General features: G+C 41.6%; 1 protein-coding gene across 1 annotated transcript; it reads left to right on the top strand.

Moving 5' to 3' along the window:
- Positions 1–2,530: 2,530 nt before the first annotated feature.
- Positions 2,531–22,356, top strand: LOC139743436 (uncharacterized). The gene is made up of 8 exons (XM_071653921.1): positions 2,531–2,543; positions 3,627–3,989; positions 4,777–5,121; positions 6,508–6,672; positions 16,723–16,767; positions 20,493–20,609; positions 21,094–21,177; positions 22,163–22,356. Exons 1-8 carry the CDS (start codon positions 2,531–2,533, stop codon positions 22,354–22,356), a joined length of 1,326 nt encoding a protein of 441 aa, XP_071510022.1.
- Positions 22,357–24,034: the final 1,678 nt, after the last annotated feature.

The following is a 24,034-nucleotide window of genomic DNA, read 5'->3' as shown; positions in this document are numbered from 1 at the left end:
TCACATCACATCACATCACTATCACTATCACATCACATCACATCACATCACTATCACTATCACATCACATCACATCACATCACTATCACTATCACTATCACATCACATCACATCACTATCACTATCACATCACATCACTATCACTATCACATCACATCACATCACATCACATCACTATCACTATCACATCACATCACATCACATCAAATCATCACATCACATCACATCACGTCACATATCACATCACATCACATCACATCACATCACTATCACTATCACATCACATCACTATCACTATCTCATCACATCACATCACATCACATCACTATCACTATCACATCACATCACTATCACATCACATCACATCACTATCACTATCACATCACATCACATCACATCACTATCACATCACATCACATCACTATCACATCACATCACATCACATCACATCACTATCACTATCACATCACATCACTATCACTATCACATCACATCACTATCACTATCACTATCACATCACATCACATCACATCACTATCACTATCACTATCACATCACTATCACTATCACATCACATCACATCACTATCACTATCACATCACATCACATCACATCACTATCACTATCACATCACATCACATCACATCACTATCACTATCACATCACATCACTATCACTATCACATCACATCACATCACATCACATCACTATCACTATCACATCACATCACTATCACTATCACATCACATCACATCACTATCACATCACATCACATCACATCACATCACATCACATCAAATCATCACATCTCATCACATCACATCACATCACATCACATATCACATCACATCACATCACATCACATCACATCACATCACATCACATCACATCACATCACTTCACATCACCACATCACATCATATCATACCATCGTATATCATATATAATCATATCATATCATAACATAGGCCTATATCATTTATACCCTGTCATATCGTATCATTTATGATATTTTGTTACTACAGTGTAGATTACCATGCCCTTTAACATAGTTTTGCGTCCTTACGAGAACACCTTGTTCTTTTTCGTTGTATGATAGCAGTAAATGGAGTATATACTAATTTCCTTTGTAAGATGTCATTCGGTCCGTGTTATACATTTTATCCACGGGAGTGTATGGGCATTTAATAGGCTTATCATTATCGAAGTGTCGAAAATGGCACTATAATTATCAAATAACTGGATCGCTCCGTTTGTGTGTCTGTGTTTATTTTGTATTACTCCGTTTCTCCAATCTGTGTTTATGATTTTATATGACCCTTTTGTGAGCAGGTCTAAAGAAAAACGAAAGAATAGTGATGGTGGGATAGGGAAGGTTGAATTACATACCCATCAGATGCCGTGATATTTAAATTCAGTCATGATCCCTTTCTCGGGGCTTACGTTGCGTTGAACCTTGAGTCTTACCATGGAGCTACTAACAGAGATAGCTCCATGGTCTTACCATAGACTCGCGTGTAGAGATACCCCACTCTCCCTTATCGGACATCACTAGAATGAAACGATAGCTCTGTGTCGCCGTTGTAGAACTCGACTTCAATCTACGTATGCGTAACTTCAGAAGCAGCTGCTACGTTGTGTATATAGTACCAAGAGAGGGCGCATGTTAACTTCGATGCTATCGTCAGGTGCTCTGTGACATTTGTCTTGTTTTCATGTCACTATACGTGAGTCAAACCAAAGTGATGATCAAAATAAAATGTATGTCAAGTAGCTTTGAAGTCCTTTCTCCGTTCGCGTGCAGAATGTCATGATAATGGTGAGAGCTTTTAACTTGTTGCTTTCACAAGTGAAAAAAAAAGTGAAAGCCAAAACAACAAATTTTTATAATCATATCGAAATGTACGAATATGGTGTTATTCATGCGCAGTACTCGAGTGTTGCTTTGTATAAGCGCGATAATTTTGAAATTTTTAAACGTGAAAGTTAGAGAGTTTCATGCCTCTCCTTTTCCCCCCTCTTCTGACGTTGACTATGTAATGATTAATTTATGATGAAGGTCTCATAATACTTCTCACATGATTTCTCGTAACAAGGAAGGATTTGTTTTGCTGTGTCCCATGCCACTTCCTCACGTCCCTGGAGTAATGGCTGGATATTAGTAACCAGAAACTTACACTGTATCGTTTATCGACGCAGAGCTATCAATTTCATTATATCTGGTTATTAATCATAAGCTGTGATTGCTCAAATCAATATGGCGGTGTAGGCCTATACTATGATGTGGTGAGGGTTTGGAGGAAGCAAAACGTGTAGGTTTCTATTTGGGAGCTCCCGAAGCGATCAATAAGTACACACATTGCGTGCATGCACAGCAGCGTAAAGATTAGAAGTCTCATGCCGTGCTATACTGTGTAGGTGTGTGTGTTTGTGTGTGTGTACTTGACCGACGGAGCTGTTGCAGCACGCGGATGGTCACGAGGCGACTCAGAATGTGACATTGAAAACCCGTATATCATTATTAATCGCCATGGCGACGATCTGTATGTGTGTTCTCTAAAATAGGGACCTATGTGTCCGTTCATCTTGGGTGCACGCTTTTGTTTTCCGAAGTGTAATTTCGGGCCGAGACTACAGGAAGCATGGTTATTGTAATGGCAGATTATGTAGATTTAAGTGTGTAAATGATCTAGAAAGGTAATTTTATCCCTTGCTGTGCAGCTGGGCTGACGAGGAAGAAGCCATTTTTCCAGAATAAACAGTGATATATTTGCAATATCTTGTAGCATAGCATTTTATACAAGGGCTACCACACTTATGTGCAAAATGATCAATTGCTTGATTGTTTGTCTTTGTGTTTGTTTGTTTGTTTGTTTGTTTGTTTGAGGGGGGGTAGGTCTTCAATTTGAAATGCAATGAAAAGTGTCTTTAATCACTTCATGACCAGTGTAAAAGTGGATTATGCCCTGAGTAGATTATGCTTTAGTCCAGGAATTGAATTGGTAGTCCATCTTTGATTCAGTGGCGCTATTAAATGACGTCACATGGAAACGTTTCATCGCAATTTAAGTCCTGGCTGTGACGTAACATCTAAAGATTTAAATATCAGAGAAGTTTTAATGACACTTTTCCATAAGGTGATTCCTCAACGTCATTCTTTTTATTGTCGCTGATAACATAATAACTTGATTGGGATACAGTGTTTGTATTACTATAGAGGTGCTAACTCTATTTTGTGATATTATTACACAGTGATGAATTATTATCATCCTTTTTATGTTTTACTCATCGTTTACGTATTTGTGTCGGCAATTGTTAATTTCCTGTGGATGAACATAAACATACACACATACATATTATGTTCATATACATGTATATAGATATAGATAGATAGATAGATAGATAGATAGATAGATAAATAAATAGATAGATAGATTGATAGATAGATAGATAGATAGATAGATAGATAGATAGATAGACGAATTAAACAAACCGACGAGGGGGTCAAAGTGAAAAGTAACTGAACAAACCAGACTAAACAAATTAAGGTTATCGTGTCTCTACTTGTTAAGTATAAAAATCAGTGTGTTTATTCGGCAATTTTTATTTCCTTTCTTTTCATGAAGCTTCCGTGATGTTGAACAGAATATCTGCGCTGGAGATCATCACAAAAGAGACGGTATCTCTCCGGCTGGGCGAGACGAACCAGAGCATCCCGTGCGACGTGCGGCTGGGTCCGGGCGAGGTCGTCTTCGGCTTCTCGTGGCATCGCGACACGCACTCTCCGGACGATGCCGTGGTGAAGGAATTCAAGGGGAAGGAGCAGAAAGTCGGAAACTATAGTCTCATGTACAGTCTTTCAAGTGACAGGTCGCTGGTTCTGAAACAACCCGTGCAGATATCGGACGAGGGGCAATACTTTTGCAGGGTCATTTTGTCCGGGGCCCAAGCAGAGCGCTTCAGTAATGCCAGTACTATACATGTGCTTTGTAAGTATGAACAAGAAGCATGATGAGAGAATACATGGGTGGATTGCTGTATATATCGAGACTTGTAAGAATGAAAAGCCGTCATTTGGAAAGACACATTATCTGTATACCATCGGCAAACGGGATATTCAGTTCGCACCATGTGGGCTGATTAAGGAAGTAAATTATAGTGCTAAGTTATGAAATGATAGGTCTAAGATACGCCAAATGTTTGAGGAAGGAAATTGCTATGAATAACACCGGAGATCTTATTCCTTTGTTTGTTTCTCTGTTTATTCTCCATTTCACATTAAAAATGCACAAAACCATACATGAATCAAAGACAGATTTCAAAATAGCTGGATTACCCATCAGATTCATGATTATAATAATTCTGTTTTTCCCCACCCAACAACCATCCTGCAGTGATTGATTGACGCGGTGCCGACACGTTCTGCTTATCATTATACGTTTTGTAATATGATGTAAACTTCTATATGAAAAAAACAAAAACAAAAAAGGGTGAATATCGGAAAGAGCATTGAGAATTGATTTATAGCGCTATTAAAACCAGCAACGACAACAACGAATTGATGAAGTTCATGTGTGTACGCGACAGAAAGAGAGAGAGAGAGGGGGGAGGGGGGGGGGGGGGGCAGTGTGTTATGTTAAATGAGCCGATTGTGGATATTTTCTCATAATATTATAATACTTTTGTTAGTCTTTTTAAAGGCAGTGTTATAGTATCTTGCCATTGTAGCTATGTGACGGTGCGCCCATTTCATTCTTTTATGGTCTCTCTATCCAGCCGCTCCAAGGGAGCCTTTTCCGTCAATAGTTGAATGTGCAAGGTCAGAAGAAGGTGACGAGGAATCCGGTGCTTGTCTGATAGAAGAAGCGGCTGGAAGGAGTCTAAATATAACCTGCGAGGTCGATGGCTTTCGGCCCCTTGTAAAGCTCTCGTGGTGGAACGGAACGCACGAGATGACGGACGCACATAGGACGTTGACAAATAAGTCGGACGGAACGCAGTCTATGTCCGTGACGTTGGAAGTTACCGCTAGTCTTTCTACCAGGAGGTTTATCTGCAACGTCAGCGGCGATGCAGTGGGCGGATATCGCCTGACGGAGATCCAAGTTGCCGGCACGGAAGGTACAAGGTCAAAGGTCGAAGGGAATGTGAACTTGTGATTTGGGAGAAGACCAAACTGGTCAAAACATGGAAAAAGAGGCATAAATAATGACGCATGGCGTAATGTAAAGCATGAAACACTCTGGTGGTTGTCAAGCACGATGTGGGTCAATATCAAGGATATCTATTACTATAAATTTTTGCTGGATATTACCGTCAGTTAGGACAGATACAACAACAACAACAAACAATGACCGCGAGATGGACTTTCGTTAATGACTGTATAAACTAAATCTGTTCCGTTTTCTTCCATGTTTATATTTTGTCGTTCTTCCCTCTCTTTTTGCTCAGTAATCAGTTCTTCCTGTCATTTTCCTCCTTTTACTCATCCGTCTTTCGCCGTCATCCTCCTCTCTCTTTCTTCCCTTCCTCTGACTTCTTCTCTCTCCTCCATCTCCTCGTCCCCCTCCTTTGCTTCTTGTCCTGCTTTTTCTCCTCCAAATCTCCTCTTTCCCCCTCCTCATCATGTCGCTCCCTTCCTCCTCCCACTGGTAAACATCCATCTCCTCCTCCCCCTCCCTGGCTTCTTGTCCTGCTCCCCTTGCTTTTTCTCTTCCTAACCCTCCACTTTTCCCCTCCTCATATTGTCACCCCCTTCCTCTTCCAACTAGTCTGGTTTCCAGACCCTGTACCAACTGGACTCCGCGTCGACGAGGTCGCCGCCTTTGACAAATCCACCTTAACCTACTCCAATTTTCGACGTTGAGGGCGTCAATATCCTGTGCAACAAAATAATAAAAGCATTTCCCACTGGTAAACATCCTCCTCCTCCTCCTCCCCTCCCCCTCCCCTCTCTCTCTCTCATCCTGCAGCTGCTCCCCCTCTAGCCTTTTGATAAGGCCCCCTCGCTGTAAGATGGCTATAACGGGCGAGCGAAGCGAGCCGAGCACAATCTAGCCTTTTGTCAAGGCCCTCTCGCTGTACCACTCAGCTAGGCTCTTTTCATCATACAGTGAGAGGGCCTTGATAAAAGGCTAAGCACAACCCCACTCGGCTGGGCTCTCTTCACCATACAGCGAGAGGGCCTTGACAAATAGCTACTTCCCCCTCCTTCTCCTTCTGGTAAACATCCTCCTTCTCCTCCTTCTCCTCCTCCTCCTCCTCCTCCTTTTCTTTGTCCTCCGAAACCTTGTTATCTTTGTCCTCCGAAACCTTGTTATCTTTCTCCCCATCTTTCTGCTCCTCGTTTACGTAAACTTTTTTTTTTGTTACTTTGACAATCCCTTCAATCCCTGCAACAGCGCCTTTTGACTAAAAAGATTGGGGAAGACAGTGCAACGCCATACTAATCTTCTATATGCTATAAAATCATACCTCTCATATAACATGTTTTTCATTTCCATCCAGTGGGAGGGTCTCCACTTGTCGTGATTATTGTCATCGTCATCGCTCTCCTCGTCGTTCTACTCGTACTGCTGATCGCGATCGTGCTCATCTTGAAGAGCAGGAGGAGATCGAAGCGGAGAGCGAGATCAAGTCCCGAGGAGCTCTCTGACATGCAGCAGGGAGCCGGTAAGAATTGAAGAATGATGATGATGTTCATAGGCGGAGGGGGGGGGGGGGGGGGGGGGGCAGGGGCGGCGGGGGATCCGGATATCCGTGTGTACAATGGCCTTCGATCTGTTTGGGACAATATTTACCGAGAACCCCTGGACTTGTTTATCCGGATAGTTTACTCCCGTGTGACAGTTAGCAGGGTTAATAAGTGAAATTAATCAACCTAACGAAATCTTTCCTTATTATCATTTATCGAATTCCTAGGATTCTAGGACAAATTTCTGAAATTTGTTGTCCAGTGAAACGTGTCCTTGGGTTATCTTGTTCCGGAAAGGCAGTGTCGTAGATGGGGATATTGGTCCTTCGAAAGCGTTATTCTCAAGGTGGAGGGAGGGGCCCTAGTTGTTTTATGCAAGAGGCAAATGTTTTGAAACAACCTTCTTCAGTTCAGACCAACATTCGAGGCTTTTCAATATACGACAGGTTGCTGGGGAAATCTTCTGCACATTCAACTGAAATTACTACTGTAGCATTGCACTTGAATTTTGGAACGTCGTATTTCCGATTCCTCGTCATTTTCTAAAATGCGATTCTATGATTATACAGTACATCTCGATTACAGTACACACGCCATTACATGTTGGTATTTAGTGCATGTCACGAGCGAAAGAAATAATCCTAACCCTTCAACTCTAATGGGAATTGTGCCCCAGATTTTATGGCTAATATATAATTGTATATTGCTATGATGCGTAGCTACAGATCATAAAAAACAACATTCAAGATAGTTTGATTACCATAAAATACTTTTACTCGCAAGTATTCGACAACCTCATCTTATTCCTCTTCCCGTCAGTCAATGACGTCATACTGAAAGACATTTCCATCTTTTTTTTTCTCTCCATGGCAACATTCATTAGACTTTCACGCCATCAATCTATTCATAGCATTCTTATCATCATTACAATCAAAATAATGTTTTCATGCGATTATTTCCCAATGTTGTTTGTATTACTGTCTACGGGATCTAGAGCAATGTTGCCATATTACGCTTTTCGCTGCTTCCAATATAATTTAATTACCTCTTTATTTCTTACCGTTTCTCGATGTGTACATGCCTCTTATATCCATTTTCATCGCGCTTGTCACGTGAATGACCTTCACGCCCTTCAGTGACGTAATAATCCTAATTTAGGATTCATTCGCAAAGCTTGAATGCGTGATGCTCACGTGTTGCACGCGAGCTTTTCTTACCTGCTGTCTGCTGTATGTCAACAGATGGAGAGCTGTTACGTCACATTCACCATGCAAGGGAAATGAATTGACAACATTCACTAGAGATGTCATTTAGCAGCTAACCTATCCGGTATTAGTGTTTGGTTTGGGCTCGCCGCACACACATAGACTCGTTAAAGTTATCTTTGAACAGCATCAAGATGTAGAACTTCATTATCATGGCATGAATAAGGCTACAACTCGAATTATTTTCAACAGATTAACATCTCAGCTTGCGCAGGCGAGATAAGGCGGGAAAAACTTATCAGTATTTTATTGCTCCAACGTGGTCACGAGGTCATAAGTCACCCAAATTACTTCTGAACTGAAGTGATGATATGTGTGGTAGTTTGCGTATAAATTTGAACCAGTGTTAAAGCAAGGAGACGGGTGGGGCTAGGGTTGGGGCTTCTATTTGATTCAACATTATATGAGACACGGGGTCTTTTGAATACTACATTGTTGAGAATAAAAAGGAGCTTGCATGGAGCTCAATGGATGACACCAACGTGTGTATTGAGTTCAGTGGCAGCAGCGGTACCGCCCGTAAATGTTCTGGAGTTAGGTAAGAATACAAATGTAGGCCTGCATATTTTACAGGTAAAAAAAAGGAGGATTCCAAACATCAATTATTGATAATGATATGTAATTTGTATGGTATTTTCTCACTGTATAAAATACGTTGACATATATACAGAAATACATACATACATGCATTTATAAAGATAGACAGGTAGGGTAGACAGATAAACAGATAGCTATGATACATGTGTTACGACCAAAATCACTCTGAGAATGATCGCACAAAAGAAACAATCAACTGATGTTCAGGCGGTTTATTAACAGTGATATTGTTGGTACAGACTGGTAATCGGCGTCACATCAGTACAATGATCAATAGAAACAGTTATAAATCGGTAGTGGAATCACTTACACGTATTAAGTAATCCTTTGAAAGTGTCCAGATACGATGCTTGATGCACAAATGAATGATCCGTGATGCACCTGATTAATGATTCCTTCGACGTAAATCCAGAGGCACAGGTTACAATAGTCCGCGTTTTAAATCCAGGGTATATGTCCACAATAGCTCCACAGTATACTGTTCACAGCGAAATGCGCAGAATCCAACGACCACGTCCAGTCGATGCGTTGAATGATGATTCACTTTATATTGTCCAGCTAGGAATCCAGCCCGTCACAGCTTTGCCGTAGCAATGTCCATTGACATAAAAACATGGAGTCTATCTCCAATGAAGGCACATTAATTCTCTGCAGGCAAAAATGTCTCCCAGGCCTTATCTCCACAAACATAACAGGTCAGCAGGTAACACAGGACTGACTATAACAAGTCGCTTCAGAGCCAGAAGTGACGTAACTCTCAGAGCAGAGGTGTTGGGTACTCTGCCTACTGCAGAATTTCTCTAGCTTATATACTATCTATTCACCCCTTCTAGCACATTCTATAACTCTCTCCAACCTACTAGCCAGTCTAAGTTCCAGGAAACCTGGATGACTCACTGCCTAACTATGTACAAAACATCACTGCCAAGAATAACTACCAATCACATTGGGCTACAGGGACAGTGCCTCACTCAGCCAAATATGTTAGCACTTCCCAGAACTTTCTGGAATGGGTGAAATCATTCTAGATTGAGTGAGCTATAATGTATTTCCTGTTACATGCATGTACTGTATATAGCTACATTGTATACCACCTAGAAAATTCTCCACTTATCTGGTCAGCCTGTATGTACTATATCTATACCACATAGAATGTTCTCCATTAATCTGGTCAACCTGTGTACATACACATTAAAACAATCATGCATGCAGTACATCATACATGTACATAACTACTAGTGTGTACATTTGTGACACCATCCCCCATGGGAAAAAGAAAGCCTTGCTGTAGCAAGGGTTTCTTTTACCTTCACAATTTATCATTGTTATTTACAACGAATGTGAAATAAAGTCCAAGTCAAGCAACAATAATCACATACTATCACATGCCTTTTGGATAGCTGTATTAATTCCATGTTCTCTTTTCATGGATACCATTTACAATGATATTGCTTGGATTCTCGGAGCTTATACAATCATATCAAACTGTTTTGCACACATTAATGAATATGCTTAACACATACACTGGAAATGATATGCGGTGAAAACTTTTCACCTTTGATACTCTCTTCATGTTACACTCTTGACAGAGCGTCGGCAATTACATTGTTTTTGCCTGCCACATGTTTGATTTTGAGTGCATATGGCTGCGTCATCATGCTCCATCTGAACAACCTGTTGTTCTTCATTTTGAACCGATCTAAAAAGACCAAGGGGTTGTGGTCAGTATAGACTGTGACCTCCCCTTTGCTATTTGTCAAGTACACTTCGTATTGCTGGAGGGCAAGGATGAGACTGAGAGCCTCCTTCTCAATTGTGGAGTACTTCTTCTGGTATGCGTTCAATTTTTTGGAGAAGTAGCTAACTGGTCGTTCAGTGCCTTCTTCATCTTCTTGGAGCAAAACCGCTCCCACTCCTACATCGCTAGCATCTATTGCCACCTTGAATGGCTTTGCGAAGTCAGGAGCTGCCAAAACAGGCTCATTAGCAAGGACTGCCTTTAGTTTCTCGAAGGCTCTTTGACACTCATCAGTCCAGGTGTACTTTGCCTTGCCCTTCAGCAGGTTTGTTAGGGGGGTGACTACTGTGCTGAAATTTGGTACAAATTTCCTGTAGAAACCAGCCATGCCCAGAAATCTGAGCAACTCCTTCTTGGATTGGGGAATGGGAAAGCCTAGTATAGCTTCTACCTTGGCTTCTCTTGGCAACACTTGTCCCTGACCGACTACATGCCCGAGATACACCACTTTGGCCTTTGCAAATTCACTCTTTGCCAGATTAATCACCAATCCGGCCTCCTTGAGTCGATCGAAAAGTTGCCGCAAGTGTGTAATGTGCTCCTCCCACGTGTCACTATACACTAGGATGTCATCAATGTATACTACACAATTGTCAAGTCCGGCAATGATTTGGTTTGTCAGCCGTTGGAAGGTGGCTGGAGCATTTTTCATGCCGAATGGCATTACTTTGCATTGGAACAAGCCATCTGGTGTAGCAAAGGCAGAAATCTCTCTGGCTTTGTCGGTCAAGGGCACCTGCCAGTATCCCTTTAGAAGGTCTATTTTGCTGACATATGCAGAATTTCCGACCCTGTCAATGCAGTCTTCTAGTCTGGGAATGGGGAAAGAGTCTGTTTTCGTCACGGCATTCACCTTTCTGTAATCTATACAGAATCTTTGAGACCCATCCGGTTTGGGCACCATGACGATTGGGGAGCTCCAACTGCTTTTACTAGGTTCTATTATGTCATTGTCTAGCATGTATTGAACCTCTTCCCTTACTTTTTGCAGTTTACTCGGGTTTAACCTGTAAGGGTTTTGCTTGATAGGGTCAGCATCTCCTACATCAACATCATGTACCGCCAGAGGGGTGCAGCCTGGTTTGTCTTTACACAATTCTTTGTACTCATGTAACAGACTAGTCACATCTTTCCTCTGATTTTCAGGTAGGTAGTTCAGTGCCTCATCTACTTTCCCTAACATCTCTGAGTTAGACAACCTGGCACTAGAGGGCTCACTTCCATGCTCATCTTGAGCTTCTCCCTCTTCATCTTCTTCTTCTTCTACCACCTGAGTTACACCTACCGGCTGACTAGCCTTTCTCTCATAGTACTCTTTCAGCATGTTTATGTGACACACCCTCTGATCTTTTCGTCTGTCTGGCGTACTGATCACATAGTTCACATCATTGAGTTTCTTTTTGACACAGTATGGGCCACTGAACTTGGCTTTCAGTGGTTCACCTTGTATGGGCAGCAGTACAAGAACTTTGTCACCTGGGTTGAAAGTTCGGGCTTTGGCATTTTTGTCTGCCTTTCTCTTCATAGAGTCTTGTGACACTTTCAAGTGTTCCCTAGCTACCTCACAAGCCTTTGAAAGCCTTTCACGAAACTTTGACACATAGTCAAGTAGGTGGACCTCATCATCCTCAGTCATGAATTTCTCTTTGATGAGCTTCAGTGGGCCCCTAACTTCATGACCGTACACCAACTCAAATGGGCTGAAACCCGTCGACTCATTTGGGGAGTCCCTCGTCGCAAACAGCAGGAAAGGGATGCCTTTATCCCAATCCTCGGGATACTCCTCACAGAACGCCCTAATCATTGTCTTTAGGGTCTGGTGGTAGCGCTCCAACGCACCTTGGGACTGGGGATGATAAGCTGATGACTTCAGCTGCTTCACACCCAAACGATACATCACCTCTTGAAATATGCCTGACATGAAATTTGACCCTTGGTCAGACTGCACTTCCTTGGGCAACCCATACCTAGTGAAAAACTGCACTAGAGCATCTACCACAGTCTTAGCAGTGATGTTTCGCAATGGGATAGCCTCTGGAAACCGTGTAGACATATCCATGATTGTCAAGAGGTACTTGTGACCCGACCTAGTCCTAGGCAAAGGTCCAACACAGTCAACTAGAACCCGACTGAATGGTTCTTCAAACGCAGGTATCGGAATCAATGGCGCCGGCTTCACCGAATGCTGTGGTTTACCAGCCACTTGACATGTGTGACAAGTCTTGCAAAACTCAGCCACATCCACATTCAACCCTGGCCAATAGAAATGTCTCATGATCCGATCCTTTGTCTTTCTGACGCCTAAATGGCCGCCAACAGGTAACTCGTGAGCAATCCTCAAGATCTCACCGCGGTAACTAGGAGGGACAACAACTTGACGGACCACCGTCCAATCCTCATCAGCTGGCCTATGGGGAGGTCTCCACTTCCTCATCAAAATGCCATCTTTGACATAATAGCACTCAGGGACCTTTTCAGCCTCAGCCTCAGAACACGCCGTCTGAGACAAGCCATTCAACTCAGAGTCTGCCTGCTGTGCTTCAACCAAGGAAGACTTGCTAAACAGCCCATCACTGTTAGCCTCGGAGCCTAATACAGCAACCCCATCATTCAAATCCTTGAAAAAGGTTTCTGCCAACCAAACACCGGAATTCTCCTCCACATCAACAGAATCCGCATCATCTTGAACAGCTCTACGAGCCTGAGACCTAGTCACAACACAATCTGGGAAAATCCCAGGAAACTCCTCCTGCAACTGCTCAGTTTCAGCAACCACCACTGGTTTATGCGAAACAACTGGAGACGCAACCACCTTGTCCCCAGCCAAGTCATTCCCCAACAAAAAGTCAATGCCTGCCATGGGCAACTCAGGAACAACTCCAACAGTAACAGGACCAGAAACTAGGTCACACTTCAAATCCACTCTATACAGTGGCACTGACATATAACTGCCATCAACAGTCTGAATCAAGACTTTTGCATTAACTGCACTATCTGGTGGAAAAGTCATACCACCATCCACCATCAATGACTGAGAGGCCCCCGTATCCCTCAGGATAACCACTGGCTTACCTGCCTCACCAGAAGTACATGGGGTCACCTCACCATCAAACAAAAAGCTACGATAGCTCTCATCCACCTGCTTCAGCCTATCTTTGAATTTGGGAGACTGACTTTCAATGGCCTGTGTTTCACTGAACGGGACACTGTTTTCTGGTAGGACACTTTTTGACATGACAAATCCCAAGTCCTTCTTTGTTTTGTTTTGCAACTTCCAACGCTGTGACTTTACATGCCCTGTCTTGTTACAGTGAAAACATTTGATGACATTTGCACTTGTACTGGACCCTTTGTCAGATTGAGGCTTTGGTGCCGATGAAGTTTCAGAACTCGTGCCTTTTTCAGGACCAGCATTCTTTGGATTGCTCGACTGATTTTTGTCTCTCTTGTTTCCAGAGAAATTCCTGAAAGGTGGTCTGTTGTCATTTCTGTGGGTCAACTCATACTCATCAGCCATCAAGGCTGCTTTATGCAAACTTGTCACTTTGTGATCATCCAAATGTGACCTCACACTGAAAGCAACACTCTTTTTGAATTCTTCCAAGAGAACAACCTCACGTAGGTTATCAAAATCCTGATCCACTTTCAGGGACCTGTACCACCTATCAAACATCATTTCTTTTTCACGAGCAAACTCAACATGTGTCTGGCCTGGTTTGCGGTACGAATTTCTGAACTTATGTCTGTACGCCTCTGGCACCAACTCATAAGCATTCAACACTGCTTTCTTGACTGTAGCATAGTCACGTGATTGCTCTTCAGAGAGAGATGAGTACACATCAGCTGCTTTGCCGACAAACACACTTTGAAGGAGCAAGGGCCAAAATTCCTGTGGCCAGTTCAAACTGTTAGCCACCTTCTCAAATGACACAAAATATGCATCAACTCTGTTTTCTTCAAACTTTGGCACCAATCGAATGTTCTTGGCCAAATCAAATTCAGAGGGAGCCCTTTCACGATTTCCAACAGTCTGTGCATGAGTCAATTCCATCTCACGCAATTTCAGTTGTTGCTCCATTTTCTTCTCTTCAATTTCAAGTTTCCTCATTTCAATTTCTCTTTCTCTTTCTCTTTCCTTCATATCCATTTCTTTCTCCTTCAGTTGCAATTTAGCAAGCTCAAGCCGTGTTTGATCTGAAATTTGAGCTCGATCTGGAGTGTCAATTTCTTCTTTGAGCTCCATGTGACCAGCTACCAAGTCAAGAATCTCTGCCTTTCTTGCACCTTGTGGAACATCTACATTTAAATGCTGTGCAATAGCAGTCAAATCACATTTGCGTAACCTTTGCAAATCTTTGAGGGACAAATCTGTCCTCTGAACAAATGCCTGAACATCCATTGTACTGATTGACATTGTCACACTGTAATACACAAAATATACAATTGAACAATCAATTCAACTGGTATTATGTCTGTACCAATATTCTAAGTTCCGGAACGTTCCAAATTCTAAATTTTGGCTTAAATTCAATTCCCGGACACAAGCCCCCAATTTTGTTACGACCAAAATCACTCTGAGAATGATCGCACAAAAGAAACAATCAACTGATGTTCAGGCGGTTTATTAACAGTGATATTGTTGGTACAGACTGGTAATCGGCGTCACATCAGTACAATGATCAATAGAAACAGTTATAAATCGGTAGTGGAATCACTTACACGTATTAAGTAATCCTTTGAAAGTGTCCAGATACGATGCTTGATGCACAAATGAATGATCCGTGATGCACCTGATTAATGATTCCTTCGACGTAAATCCAGAGGCACAGGTTACAATAGTCCGCGTTTTAAATCCAGGGTATATGTCCACAATAGCTCCACAGTATACTGTTCACAGCGAAATGCGCAGAATCCAACGACCACGTCCAGTCGATGCGTTGAATGATGATTCACTTTATATTGTCCAGCTAGGAATCCAGCCCGTCACAGCTTTGCCGTAGCAATGTCCATTGACATAAAAACATGGAGTCTATCTCCAATGAAGGCACATTAATTCTCTGCAGGCAAAAATGTCTCCCAGGCCTTATCTCCACAAACATAACAGGTCAGCAGGTAACACAGGACTGACTATAACAAGTCGCTTCAGAGCCAGAAGTGACGTAACTCTCAGAGCAGAGGTGTTGGGTACTCTGCCTACTGCAGAATTTCTCTAGCTTATATACTATCTATTCACCCCTTCTAGCACATTCTATAACTCTCTCCAACCTACTAGCCAGTCTAAGTTCCAGGAAACCTGGATGACTCACTGCCTAACTATGTACAAAACATCACTGCCAAGAATAACTACCAATCACATTGGGCTACAGGGACAGTGCCTCACTCAGCCAAATATGTTAGCACTTCCCAGAACTTTCTGGAATGGGTGAAATCATTCTAGATTGAGTGAGCTATAATGTATTTCCTGTTACATGCATGTACTGTATATAGCTACATTGTATACCACCTAGAAAATTCTCCACTTATCTGGTCAGCCTGTATGTACTATATCTATACCACATAGAATGTTCTCCATTAATCTGGTCAACCTGTGTACATACACATTAAAACAATCATGCATGCAGTACATCATACATGTACATAACTACTAGTGTGTACATTTGTGACACATGGATGTATATTGGATAGACAGATAGACATCATAGATCGATGAATGGTTGATAGAGAGAGAGATAAACAAGTAGATACACTGAGTATCTCCGGACGTTATCTACCCCACAATAACTTCCGGTGTTCATGGTAGGGTCATTAGACATAGGCATTGTGACGTCTCAATGCTTTGACGTTTGAAAGGGATCTCTGGGTCTTCCTACGTCGGTATGCTATGGTGTCGTGCAATGATGTCATTTCTTAGTGGGAATGCAAGAATAAACTAACTACTTGGATCAACTCCATCGTGTTTACCACACGTTTACTATTTTGCTATTCGTCATCGTATCCTGCCGCTGTCGCATCACGTCGCATCAAGAGCATTAATCAACATTCTTATTCTCTTCATACAGCTGCAATCAATCAATTATTCCTCATTTTAGTTTTTATGATATGTATTATGAACGCACAATTTCAGTCATATCCATCGCATAGTTCATTAACTCGACTCAGTACAGCCTAACATGCAAGTCAAATATTCATTCAGCTCGCTATACTTCTTTTATTTTTTCAAAAAGAAATAAGCAAAGGCTTCGGGGATTCCAAAATCAGTATCTGCTCTGCCGAAATCATTGCAGTCTAGTTTATTTCATTTAATCTCTGCATTGCATACAAATAACTTCAAACAATGACAATGTTATTTTTCCCGTTCACCAAATCAGGTGTTGGTGAAGCGGAGGAAAATTACTACGTTCTGGAGTTGATAGGTAAGAATACAAAATGTAGGCCTATTTATTTTACGGGGGGGGGGGGGACAGGGAAAAATTGAGACATCAATTATTGATAGTAACATGTAATTTGTATGGTACAGTTAAACCTGTCATAGCGACCACCTGTCTAAAGCGGCCTCCTGCCATATACGTCCACTAAAAACAATTCCCTCCGAAAGAAAAAGCACGTGAAAGAACCTGTCTATATAGTGGCCGCCTGTCTATAACGGGCACGGGTTTGTTTGTTTTTTGGGGGGTTTGTCTCCCTTGAGTGGACACTGTATAGACAGGTTGGAGTGTATTTTCATTGTATGAAATACAGTTTCTCGATAGGCCTACACTAGTATACATACATATAATGAATAGACAGGTAGATAGACAGATAAACAGATAGGTATCATAGATAGATAGATGTATGGATGAATAGACCGATAGACATCATAGATAGATGGATGGTTGATAGAGAAATACATAAACAAGTAGATACACAGTGTATCGGCGGACGTTATCTATCCCACAATAACTTCCGGTGTTCATGGCGGGGTCATTAGTCATAGGAAGGCAATAATGTTGCGGCCCCAATTAAACGTGTAGACAAAGGATAATTATGGGTCGCTATCTATGTACAGAAAAACATAATTATGGGTCACCATCCATTCACACAAAGACAGAATAAAGCAAAAGTTCGCATCAGTGCGCGCAGAATGTGCCAAATCTCTTCTCAGAGATCGATAGCGGCGGGTAAATACTCCAGGGTACTTGAAGGAGAAAAGTTCGTGTGAGCATTATACCCATGCAGTCAAAGTGACCGTACATTCAGTTTTTGTCTCACTGCGTAGCAGAAACGAGACATTGGAGTTTCTTTTCCGTCGTCGTCGTCGTCGTCGTCGTTGTCGTTGTCGTTGTCGTTGTCGGCGGCGAAGGCGACGGCATCATTATTTGGTGTTCCTTCCTAACATGAAAAACGTTCCACAGTTTTGAGCTATTACCATCAGACTCACACTACAGGAACGTAATCTAAGAATGCTGGACTAGTTCAAATTTTGATGAAGTCCAACAAAATCAAAGGGCAAAATGGTCAATTAACATACCTGATAAGTACTGTACACTTGAACATAACCTTGAAAATGTTTGTCCAGTTTGATTTTGGTTGAAGTCCGAAAAGTTCAAAGGTCAAATGGTTAATGGACTATTTTGATACCTGTTAAGCTCTGTACTTGTAGGATTGGTGTGTAAAGGCCTACACTCAATAACTTTGTACATACACAGGGACATCAACCAAAGATGCCGGTCAAGTTCGAATATTGGTGAAGTCCGGTAAGGTCAAAGGTCACAGGTCATTGAACTCTCTCTCTCTGAGTAAGCACTGTATATACATGTACTTACAATATTGTGATGTACTGTCAACAACTCTATACTGCTTTGAGCTGTGACCACGGGTAGGCCCTACATCACCTAATGATGCCCGGTCAAGTTCGAATACTGACGAAGTCTGACTAGATCTATTGGTTAATGAACTTACATAAAAAAAACCCTCTAAACTCCTATTGCTTTATGCAGGCGAGACCGTGTTTAGCGTTTGCCCTGTTTAGCTAAAGAAACGCACGTTTCCCGTTTACTGAAAGAAGGCAAGTCCAGAACTGTTCAGTTTTTGGGGGTTCTGTTTTTTATCATGCAATAAAATGAAAATGTGTGGAGTTCTCTTTATATTTTCTGTAGGGCCTATATTGTGATATGGCATCCCGGAATGTTATAGTCTCCGCTTCCAACGCGGCACACGAGTTTTAACAAATATAAAAAGAAAAAAAGAAAGAAACGTAATTTGTCATAATTATAATTGACTTTATCACGATTTCCTCTGATTCAGCTGATACGTTTTATTGAAATTTCTACATTCACCGAATCCACATAATGTGGCTGTGATTTGGCCCAGTCGGTAGCGCGTCGTATTATATCTCCAAATCCAAAGGACCCGGTTTAGAACCCGAGTCTGGACTGAACAATGTTGTGTGTAATCATACCGTCCACTCTAGAAGGAGGCGAAAACATCTTAACCGATGTCCCTCGGATTGGACATAAAATGGAGGTCCCGTGTGTGAGAGAGTCAGAAGCCTTTGCACGTAAAAGGATCCCGCTTCTAATTCATCGCAAAGAGCAGGGTACATAACCCAGTGAAGTGGTCACATGCTCACATCCAACTTGACCCCATGGAAGACCAGTATATTGCTGCTGAATATGGACTATCCAGCCATCTTCTCAGATGAAACAAAAATGAAACAAACAAACATCGAGAATAAATTCCCCTCTAACAATATCATAATATACAGTACATACTTCAGTCAGTTCAAATCTTTGTTGATGTTTTCTGAACCTGGCCAGGTCAGAAGTGCACAAATTTCCTGTCAAAGCAAAGAATTTGCATCTTTTCGATTTCCCAATCGGGTATAGAATGTAATAATGATGAACCTGGAGCTCCCAGGGCTCGGTTGAAGGAAACCCATTTTCCCGCGCAAAACCGGAAACGACAGTCGTAGCGTTGAAACTTGATATCATGAAATAAACTGCACTGATATGTATAGTGAAAAGAAATATTATGGAGCCACTCATGTATGTAGTGTACAGTACTCTATTAAGAAAAAAAAAAGATGGTATTCTTCATTCACATAGTTATTTGAAGACATTGTCTGACTGCTTCCTCAGAGCTACCAAGTCTCACGCAGAATGCGTGAGACTCAAGCATTTAGGGGCCATCTCACGATCTCACGCATGGCACCCATTTTTCTCACGCATCGGGCGAAGTCTGCAACTTGGGCCCCTCCCACACCCTCGCTCGCGCGCATATTAGCATGCCGAGATGCCGAGTCACAAAAATCTCACTCATAATTTTTTTTTTTGAACTTTGCATCACTGCTTCCTTACTTAATGAAGAGTTGTTTAATTGAGTATCAGTGTAGGAGGAAGACCGGTCCAAATCCCCGGTTATAGGGTTAGGAAAATGCCTTGAACCAAGACTATACATGAACGCGCATGTGACTGACGAGCCACATTGTTTTCTGTCTCTTGGCATCTCTCTCTATCTCTCTCTCTCTCTCTGCCCCCCCCCCCCCCCCCCCTGTTCCTCTTCCGGTCACACGATGATAGCGTATACTTAGAGGATCCTGGTAGTAAACATTAGCAATGTTGCCGGTGGGGTTGCGATGATCAGCATTATTTTTCGCAAGATGTTATTATGCCCCAGCATTGCCTGATTCTCGCGGCCACACCTTCTCACGATGGCACCTACACAGCACATAAAAGGCATTATTTACCATTTGTCGATGAGACCAAATCTCAGCTATAGTATTTCAAAATAGTTCTGAAATTTGAATTTGGGATAGAAACATCCAATGTAAAAATATTAATCAGTATAATCAATGTTTGATATTGTTAGATTAACAAAATATGAACAGTATTTATAATGAAACATTGTTTGTAGAATAAATCGTGTACAGTTATGGTTTATTGAGAAAAATAGATATATATCCCTTTATATACTCTAGGCTTCATTGCGAAATTTGTATATGGTAGGACGTTTTGTGGTACACCTGACCTCCACAAATGCATCAAATGTGAAAATCACAGTTTCCAATGGTAAACAGTACCTTTAAAACACTGCGATGACAGGTTGCAGATTTTTGGAATTAAGTTGAGCGCCCTCTGTTGTCGAACTTCTCTATCTACAGTTGTAGTGCCCACGGAAGAACCTCCGGAGGAGGAGGAGGAGGAGGCACCGACACTGAGCGAAGGCAAACAGACTGTCAACATACCGGAACCGGAAATCGTTGTGGAGAATAATGAGGGTCAGTTGGCTCCACTTTGGGAGTTTTCAGATGATGTTCGGACGTGATAAGGTTTAATGCCATGATGTGCAATTACCACAACATATTCAAGTTAACTGTCATGATTAGTAAATGCAAAATCTAATCAAATATAGTAATGGTAAAGATTTTATAAAAATTTGACTTTTAATGACAAAATATTTGAAATTTGAAGTTCATAATCCTCATAGAATGATTATATCATTGGTAACCACATATTCAAATTATATGAGGTGATGATGTCAGAGCATAGTTATTATTAAATCATTGACCTATACGTAAAAACCTTCTGTAAATTTTGTTTACAAATGGCTGAGATATCCAGATTCAAATGGGCTTTGAACTCCCTTTAAAATCATTGTATGCTCTTTGATATTTTAGAAGAGATTTCTAATTATCACACAAAAAGAGTTGGAAACCTGGAGCCCCATCTCAACCCAAACGATACCATCCCTTTAACTTTCAGAAAGCAGTGAGAGAAAGAGCACGTGCAGCGGGGAGGAGCAAGAACAGACAGAAGAGCTTCTCCAAACCCAGTCAAGCCCGAGAGGTATTGTACAGACCCCATTTTCCCTCCTCATAATGTTTAGGGCTCACACCTGTTAATAAAATGGAATGTCCCAGACCCCTTCACAAAATCGTACCAAAGATACCAAAATGAATGAAGGAAAAAAATGAAAATCAATTATGCAGTTTGGCAAAAAAAAAAAACTGAATAGCTGCACATATTGAGTGTGTATGAATTTTGCTACAAATTACATTTTGGTTGGAAGATGAAAGCTTTTCTCATGGAATTTGAAGGAACTATATTATTTTCATTGGGTGCATGTACAGAAAATGGGTGATTTTTTGAGTGAAAAGAATTCGTAGTCCGGCTTTGCGGACCCTTGGACAGAATTTGAGCTGAAGAACCCGCCTTGGAAATTTGATGGATGAAAGGGTATATCTCACTTATCCAGGTTGGTGAAGATGAAACACCTCATTCCCCCAGCTATTTTACAGAATTTTGTGAATTTTGAATTTGAACACACGTCTCTATGGGAAATTATTTACCCGTGTGAGCCCTCCACCCATCCATACACGGAACCTTGATTCGGACGGGCGCTGTTCGGTGGTGTGGTGCAGTTGTCAATGACTTAGCAACTATACACGAGTCCTTTCCCCATACTCTTTGCTGTCGTGATAGTACAAAACTACCTTAAGCGAACACGACCGATACCAAGATTCTGTTTGATTTCATGAAAATAAGTCATGCAAATTAGGCTAAAGTACAAGTCACTGAGAAACATGTAAGGTGATCATAAGCAGTGAACAGCGCGTTCAGTTGCACATTTTCTCTCCAACTATATTACTGTTTCATTTCAATGTGTAAATCGTTCAAATTCCATAACGTTCTAGTTATAGCTTCGATTTTGCTAAAAACCGCTCCATTAGTTTGTTCACAAGATTATTCTTGCTCACGCCAACTAGGACGTTGCGAGAACTAGTAGGAGAGTATTCATTACAGCTCTTTCTGTTTCAACTCTCTTCTGCAGCAGAAACGTTGGAACGTTCTCGTCAGTTTGAAGCTAGTACAGTGAGCCAAGGGTGGGTTTTTGTTGAGGACGAGCCGAAAGACGTCCCAACCGTATCGCCTCCGCAGCCAAGGCCGGGACCGCTCAACAGTATTCTCCAGGGCCTGGGTAACTTGTTCGACACGGTCCACAATTTCGTTCGGCACGAAGCATGAACGACTGTATGGTGATCCACACTATGGGTCTGACGACAGTTTGTGCTTGCCGTGCCGAGTAACGCCTCTTGCCTTTATTTATTTTGGGGGGAATTATGTCATATACCGTGGACAATACGTGGCATTTCGACTGACTGTCCCTGTGTGTGCACCCTCTGGATGGAATGGTAAAACGAGATGCGTATAAAAAGATGAAGTTGTCGTGCGCGATGACTTTTAATGTGTTGTCTGCTTAAACAGCATTGCCCCGCATCACCCGAGTTCTCGACATAATACGCTTGAATCAATCGCAGCACGTGGTTGACTCGATTGAAAGGGCTACGTTGAGGTGTACGTGGTAGAGCATGTGGATAACAAAGTGGCTGAACATCAGACCTACATGAAATTCATGGATCGAAGTAGGAATACTTCGTTCTCAGAAAATTATAGGAGAACGCCCCACGCGGAGAAAGCAATCTCTACTTACAGCCCTTTCTGTGCCGTATGCCTTGAACAGTGTGTAAAACACTATGAGATATCTCTGTCCAATCAGCACTAAACACACTCAAAGGGTTAATCTCAAATAGCGGAGAGGAGCGGAGAATTGGAAAATCGTTGATATATTGTTAATGTAAACATCAGCATGATGTAGTAGGTCTGTGACACAGTCTAGTTCTACCTTTTCGTGTTGGTGTATTGTTCTTGTTTTCGTATCTTTTTGTTAGCTTGTTTTTTGATCATCAGCATAGTAATTATCCTCACAGTTATAATGTAAGACTCATGTCTATTACAGAATGACCCCGAACGTAGTTTTAAGCGTGTTTGCATCAGTGGACATGTCGAACTGACGCGTAATCCAGCTAAAATTAATTATTCCTTGTGAAAAAAAAAGATATCTCCAGCGTGAAGTGGATATGAATATCATTCATGAATATTTATAAGTATGCATCCGTTTCGTCGATACATTACAAAGTGTCAATAATCATGGAAAATCAGCCATTCTCTTCTAAGTATTGCAGATTTGAATTGTGCACTACATGACTGTGTGTGTCTATGTATTAACAATCTCGATTTCTCTGTACATTCACGTCGCGGCAATGTTACCAGAACCAATGTGATCCATTGCAGGAAAAATTGCAGCAAGTTATTTTCTTAATAGTAGTTCGTTCCTCAACCATATCCAGTATCATATTGTGTACTACCGTGCTGATGTTCAAGGAATATCGTAATTACTATATTAAGTTTTATTATTAGTTTTATTATCATTATTATTTATGTTAATGTTATTTGATCATACTCATTATTGTCATCATCATTATCATCATTTTTATTACGGTGCCGTTACTATAATGTACGATATTTGTGTTATCGTAAAGAGACATTCCATAACGGTGATTTACGTCAGGGCAGGGTTGTTGTTGTTTTTCCTGGATATGTTATTTGACATGAATTTCTCGATATTTCTGGGGAGTGTGCATGAAATCTTCCGTGTCTTTTAGTCAGCCAGTAAAAGAGAAAGTCATTATTAGACAAGCAATTGTTGTTGCCGACTATTACGAATGTGACATAATGTACCGTAGTGTCACAACTGCACAGACAAGAAGTTCGTTGACCTTATAGCTGTTGAACATTGTGTGTTCATCGGTGTTAACAGGGGCGGATCGAGGAATTCCGTAAAGGGGGTGGCACCTTTAGAGTT

Source organism: Diadema antillarum, unplaced genomic scaffold, assembly GCF_040938485.1.
Source record: "Diadema antillarum isolate AM-2024a unplaced genomic scaffold, OU_Dant_1.0 seq00001081_RagTag, whole genome shotgun sequence".
Classification (NCBI taxonomy): Eukaryota; Metazoa; Echinodermata; class Echinoidea; order Diadematoida; family Diadematidae; genus Diadema; species Diadema antillarum.
The sequence above is the reverse complement of the archived record's forward strand: the minus strand, read 5'-3'. Positions and strand labels throughout refer to the sequence as shown.

What these genes read in the sequence shown, in the direction of transcription:
- LOC139743436 (XM_071653921.1), top strand. An exon ending in CTACGTTCTGGAGTTGATAG is followed by an intron (nt 16,768 to 20,492) that starts GTAAGAATACAA and finishes CTCTATCTACAG; the next exon opens with TTGTAGTGCCCACGGAAGAA. An exon ending in AACCCAGTCAAGCCCGAGAG is followed by an intron (nt 21,178 to 22,162) that starts GTATTGTACAGA and finishes TCTCTTCTGCAG; the next exon opens with CAGAAACGTTGGAACGTTCT.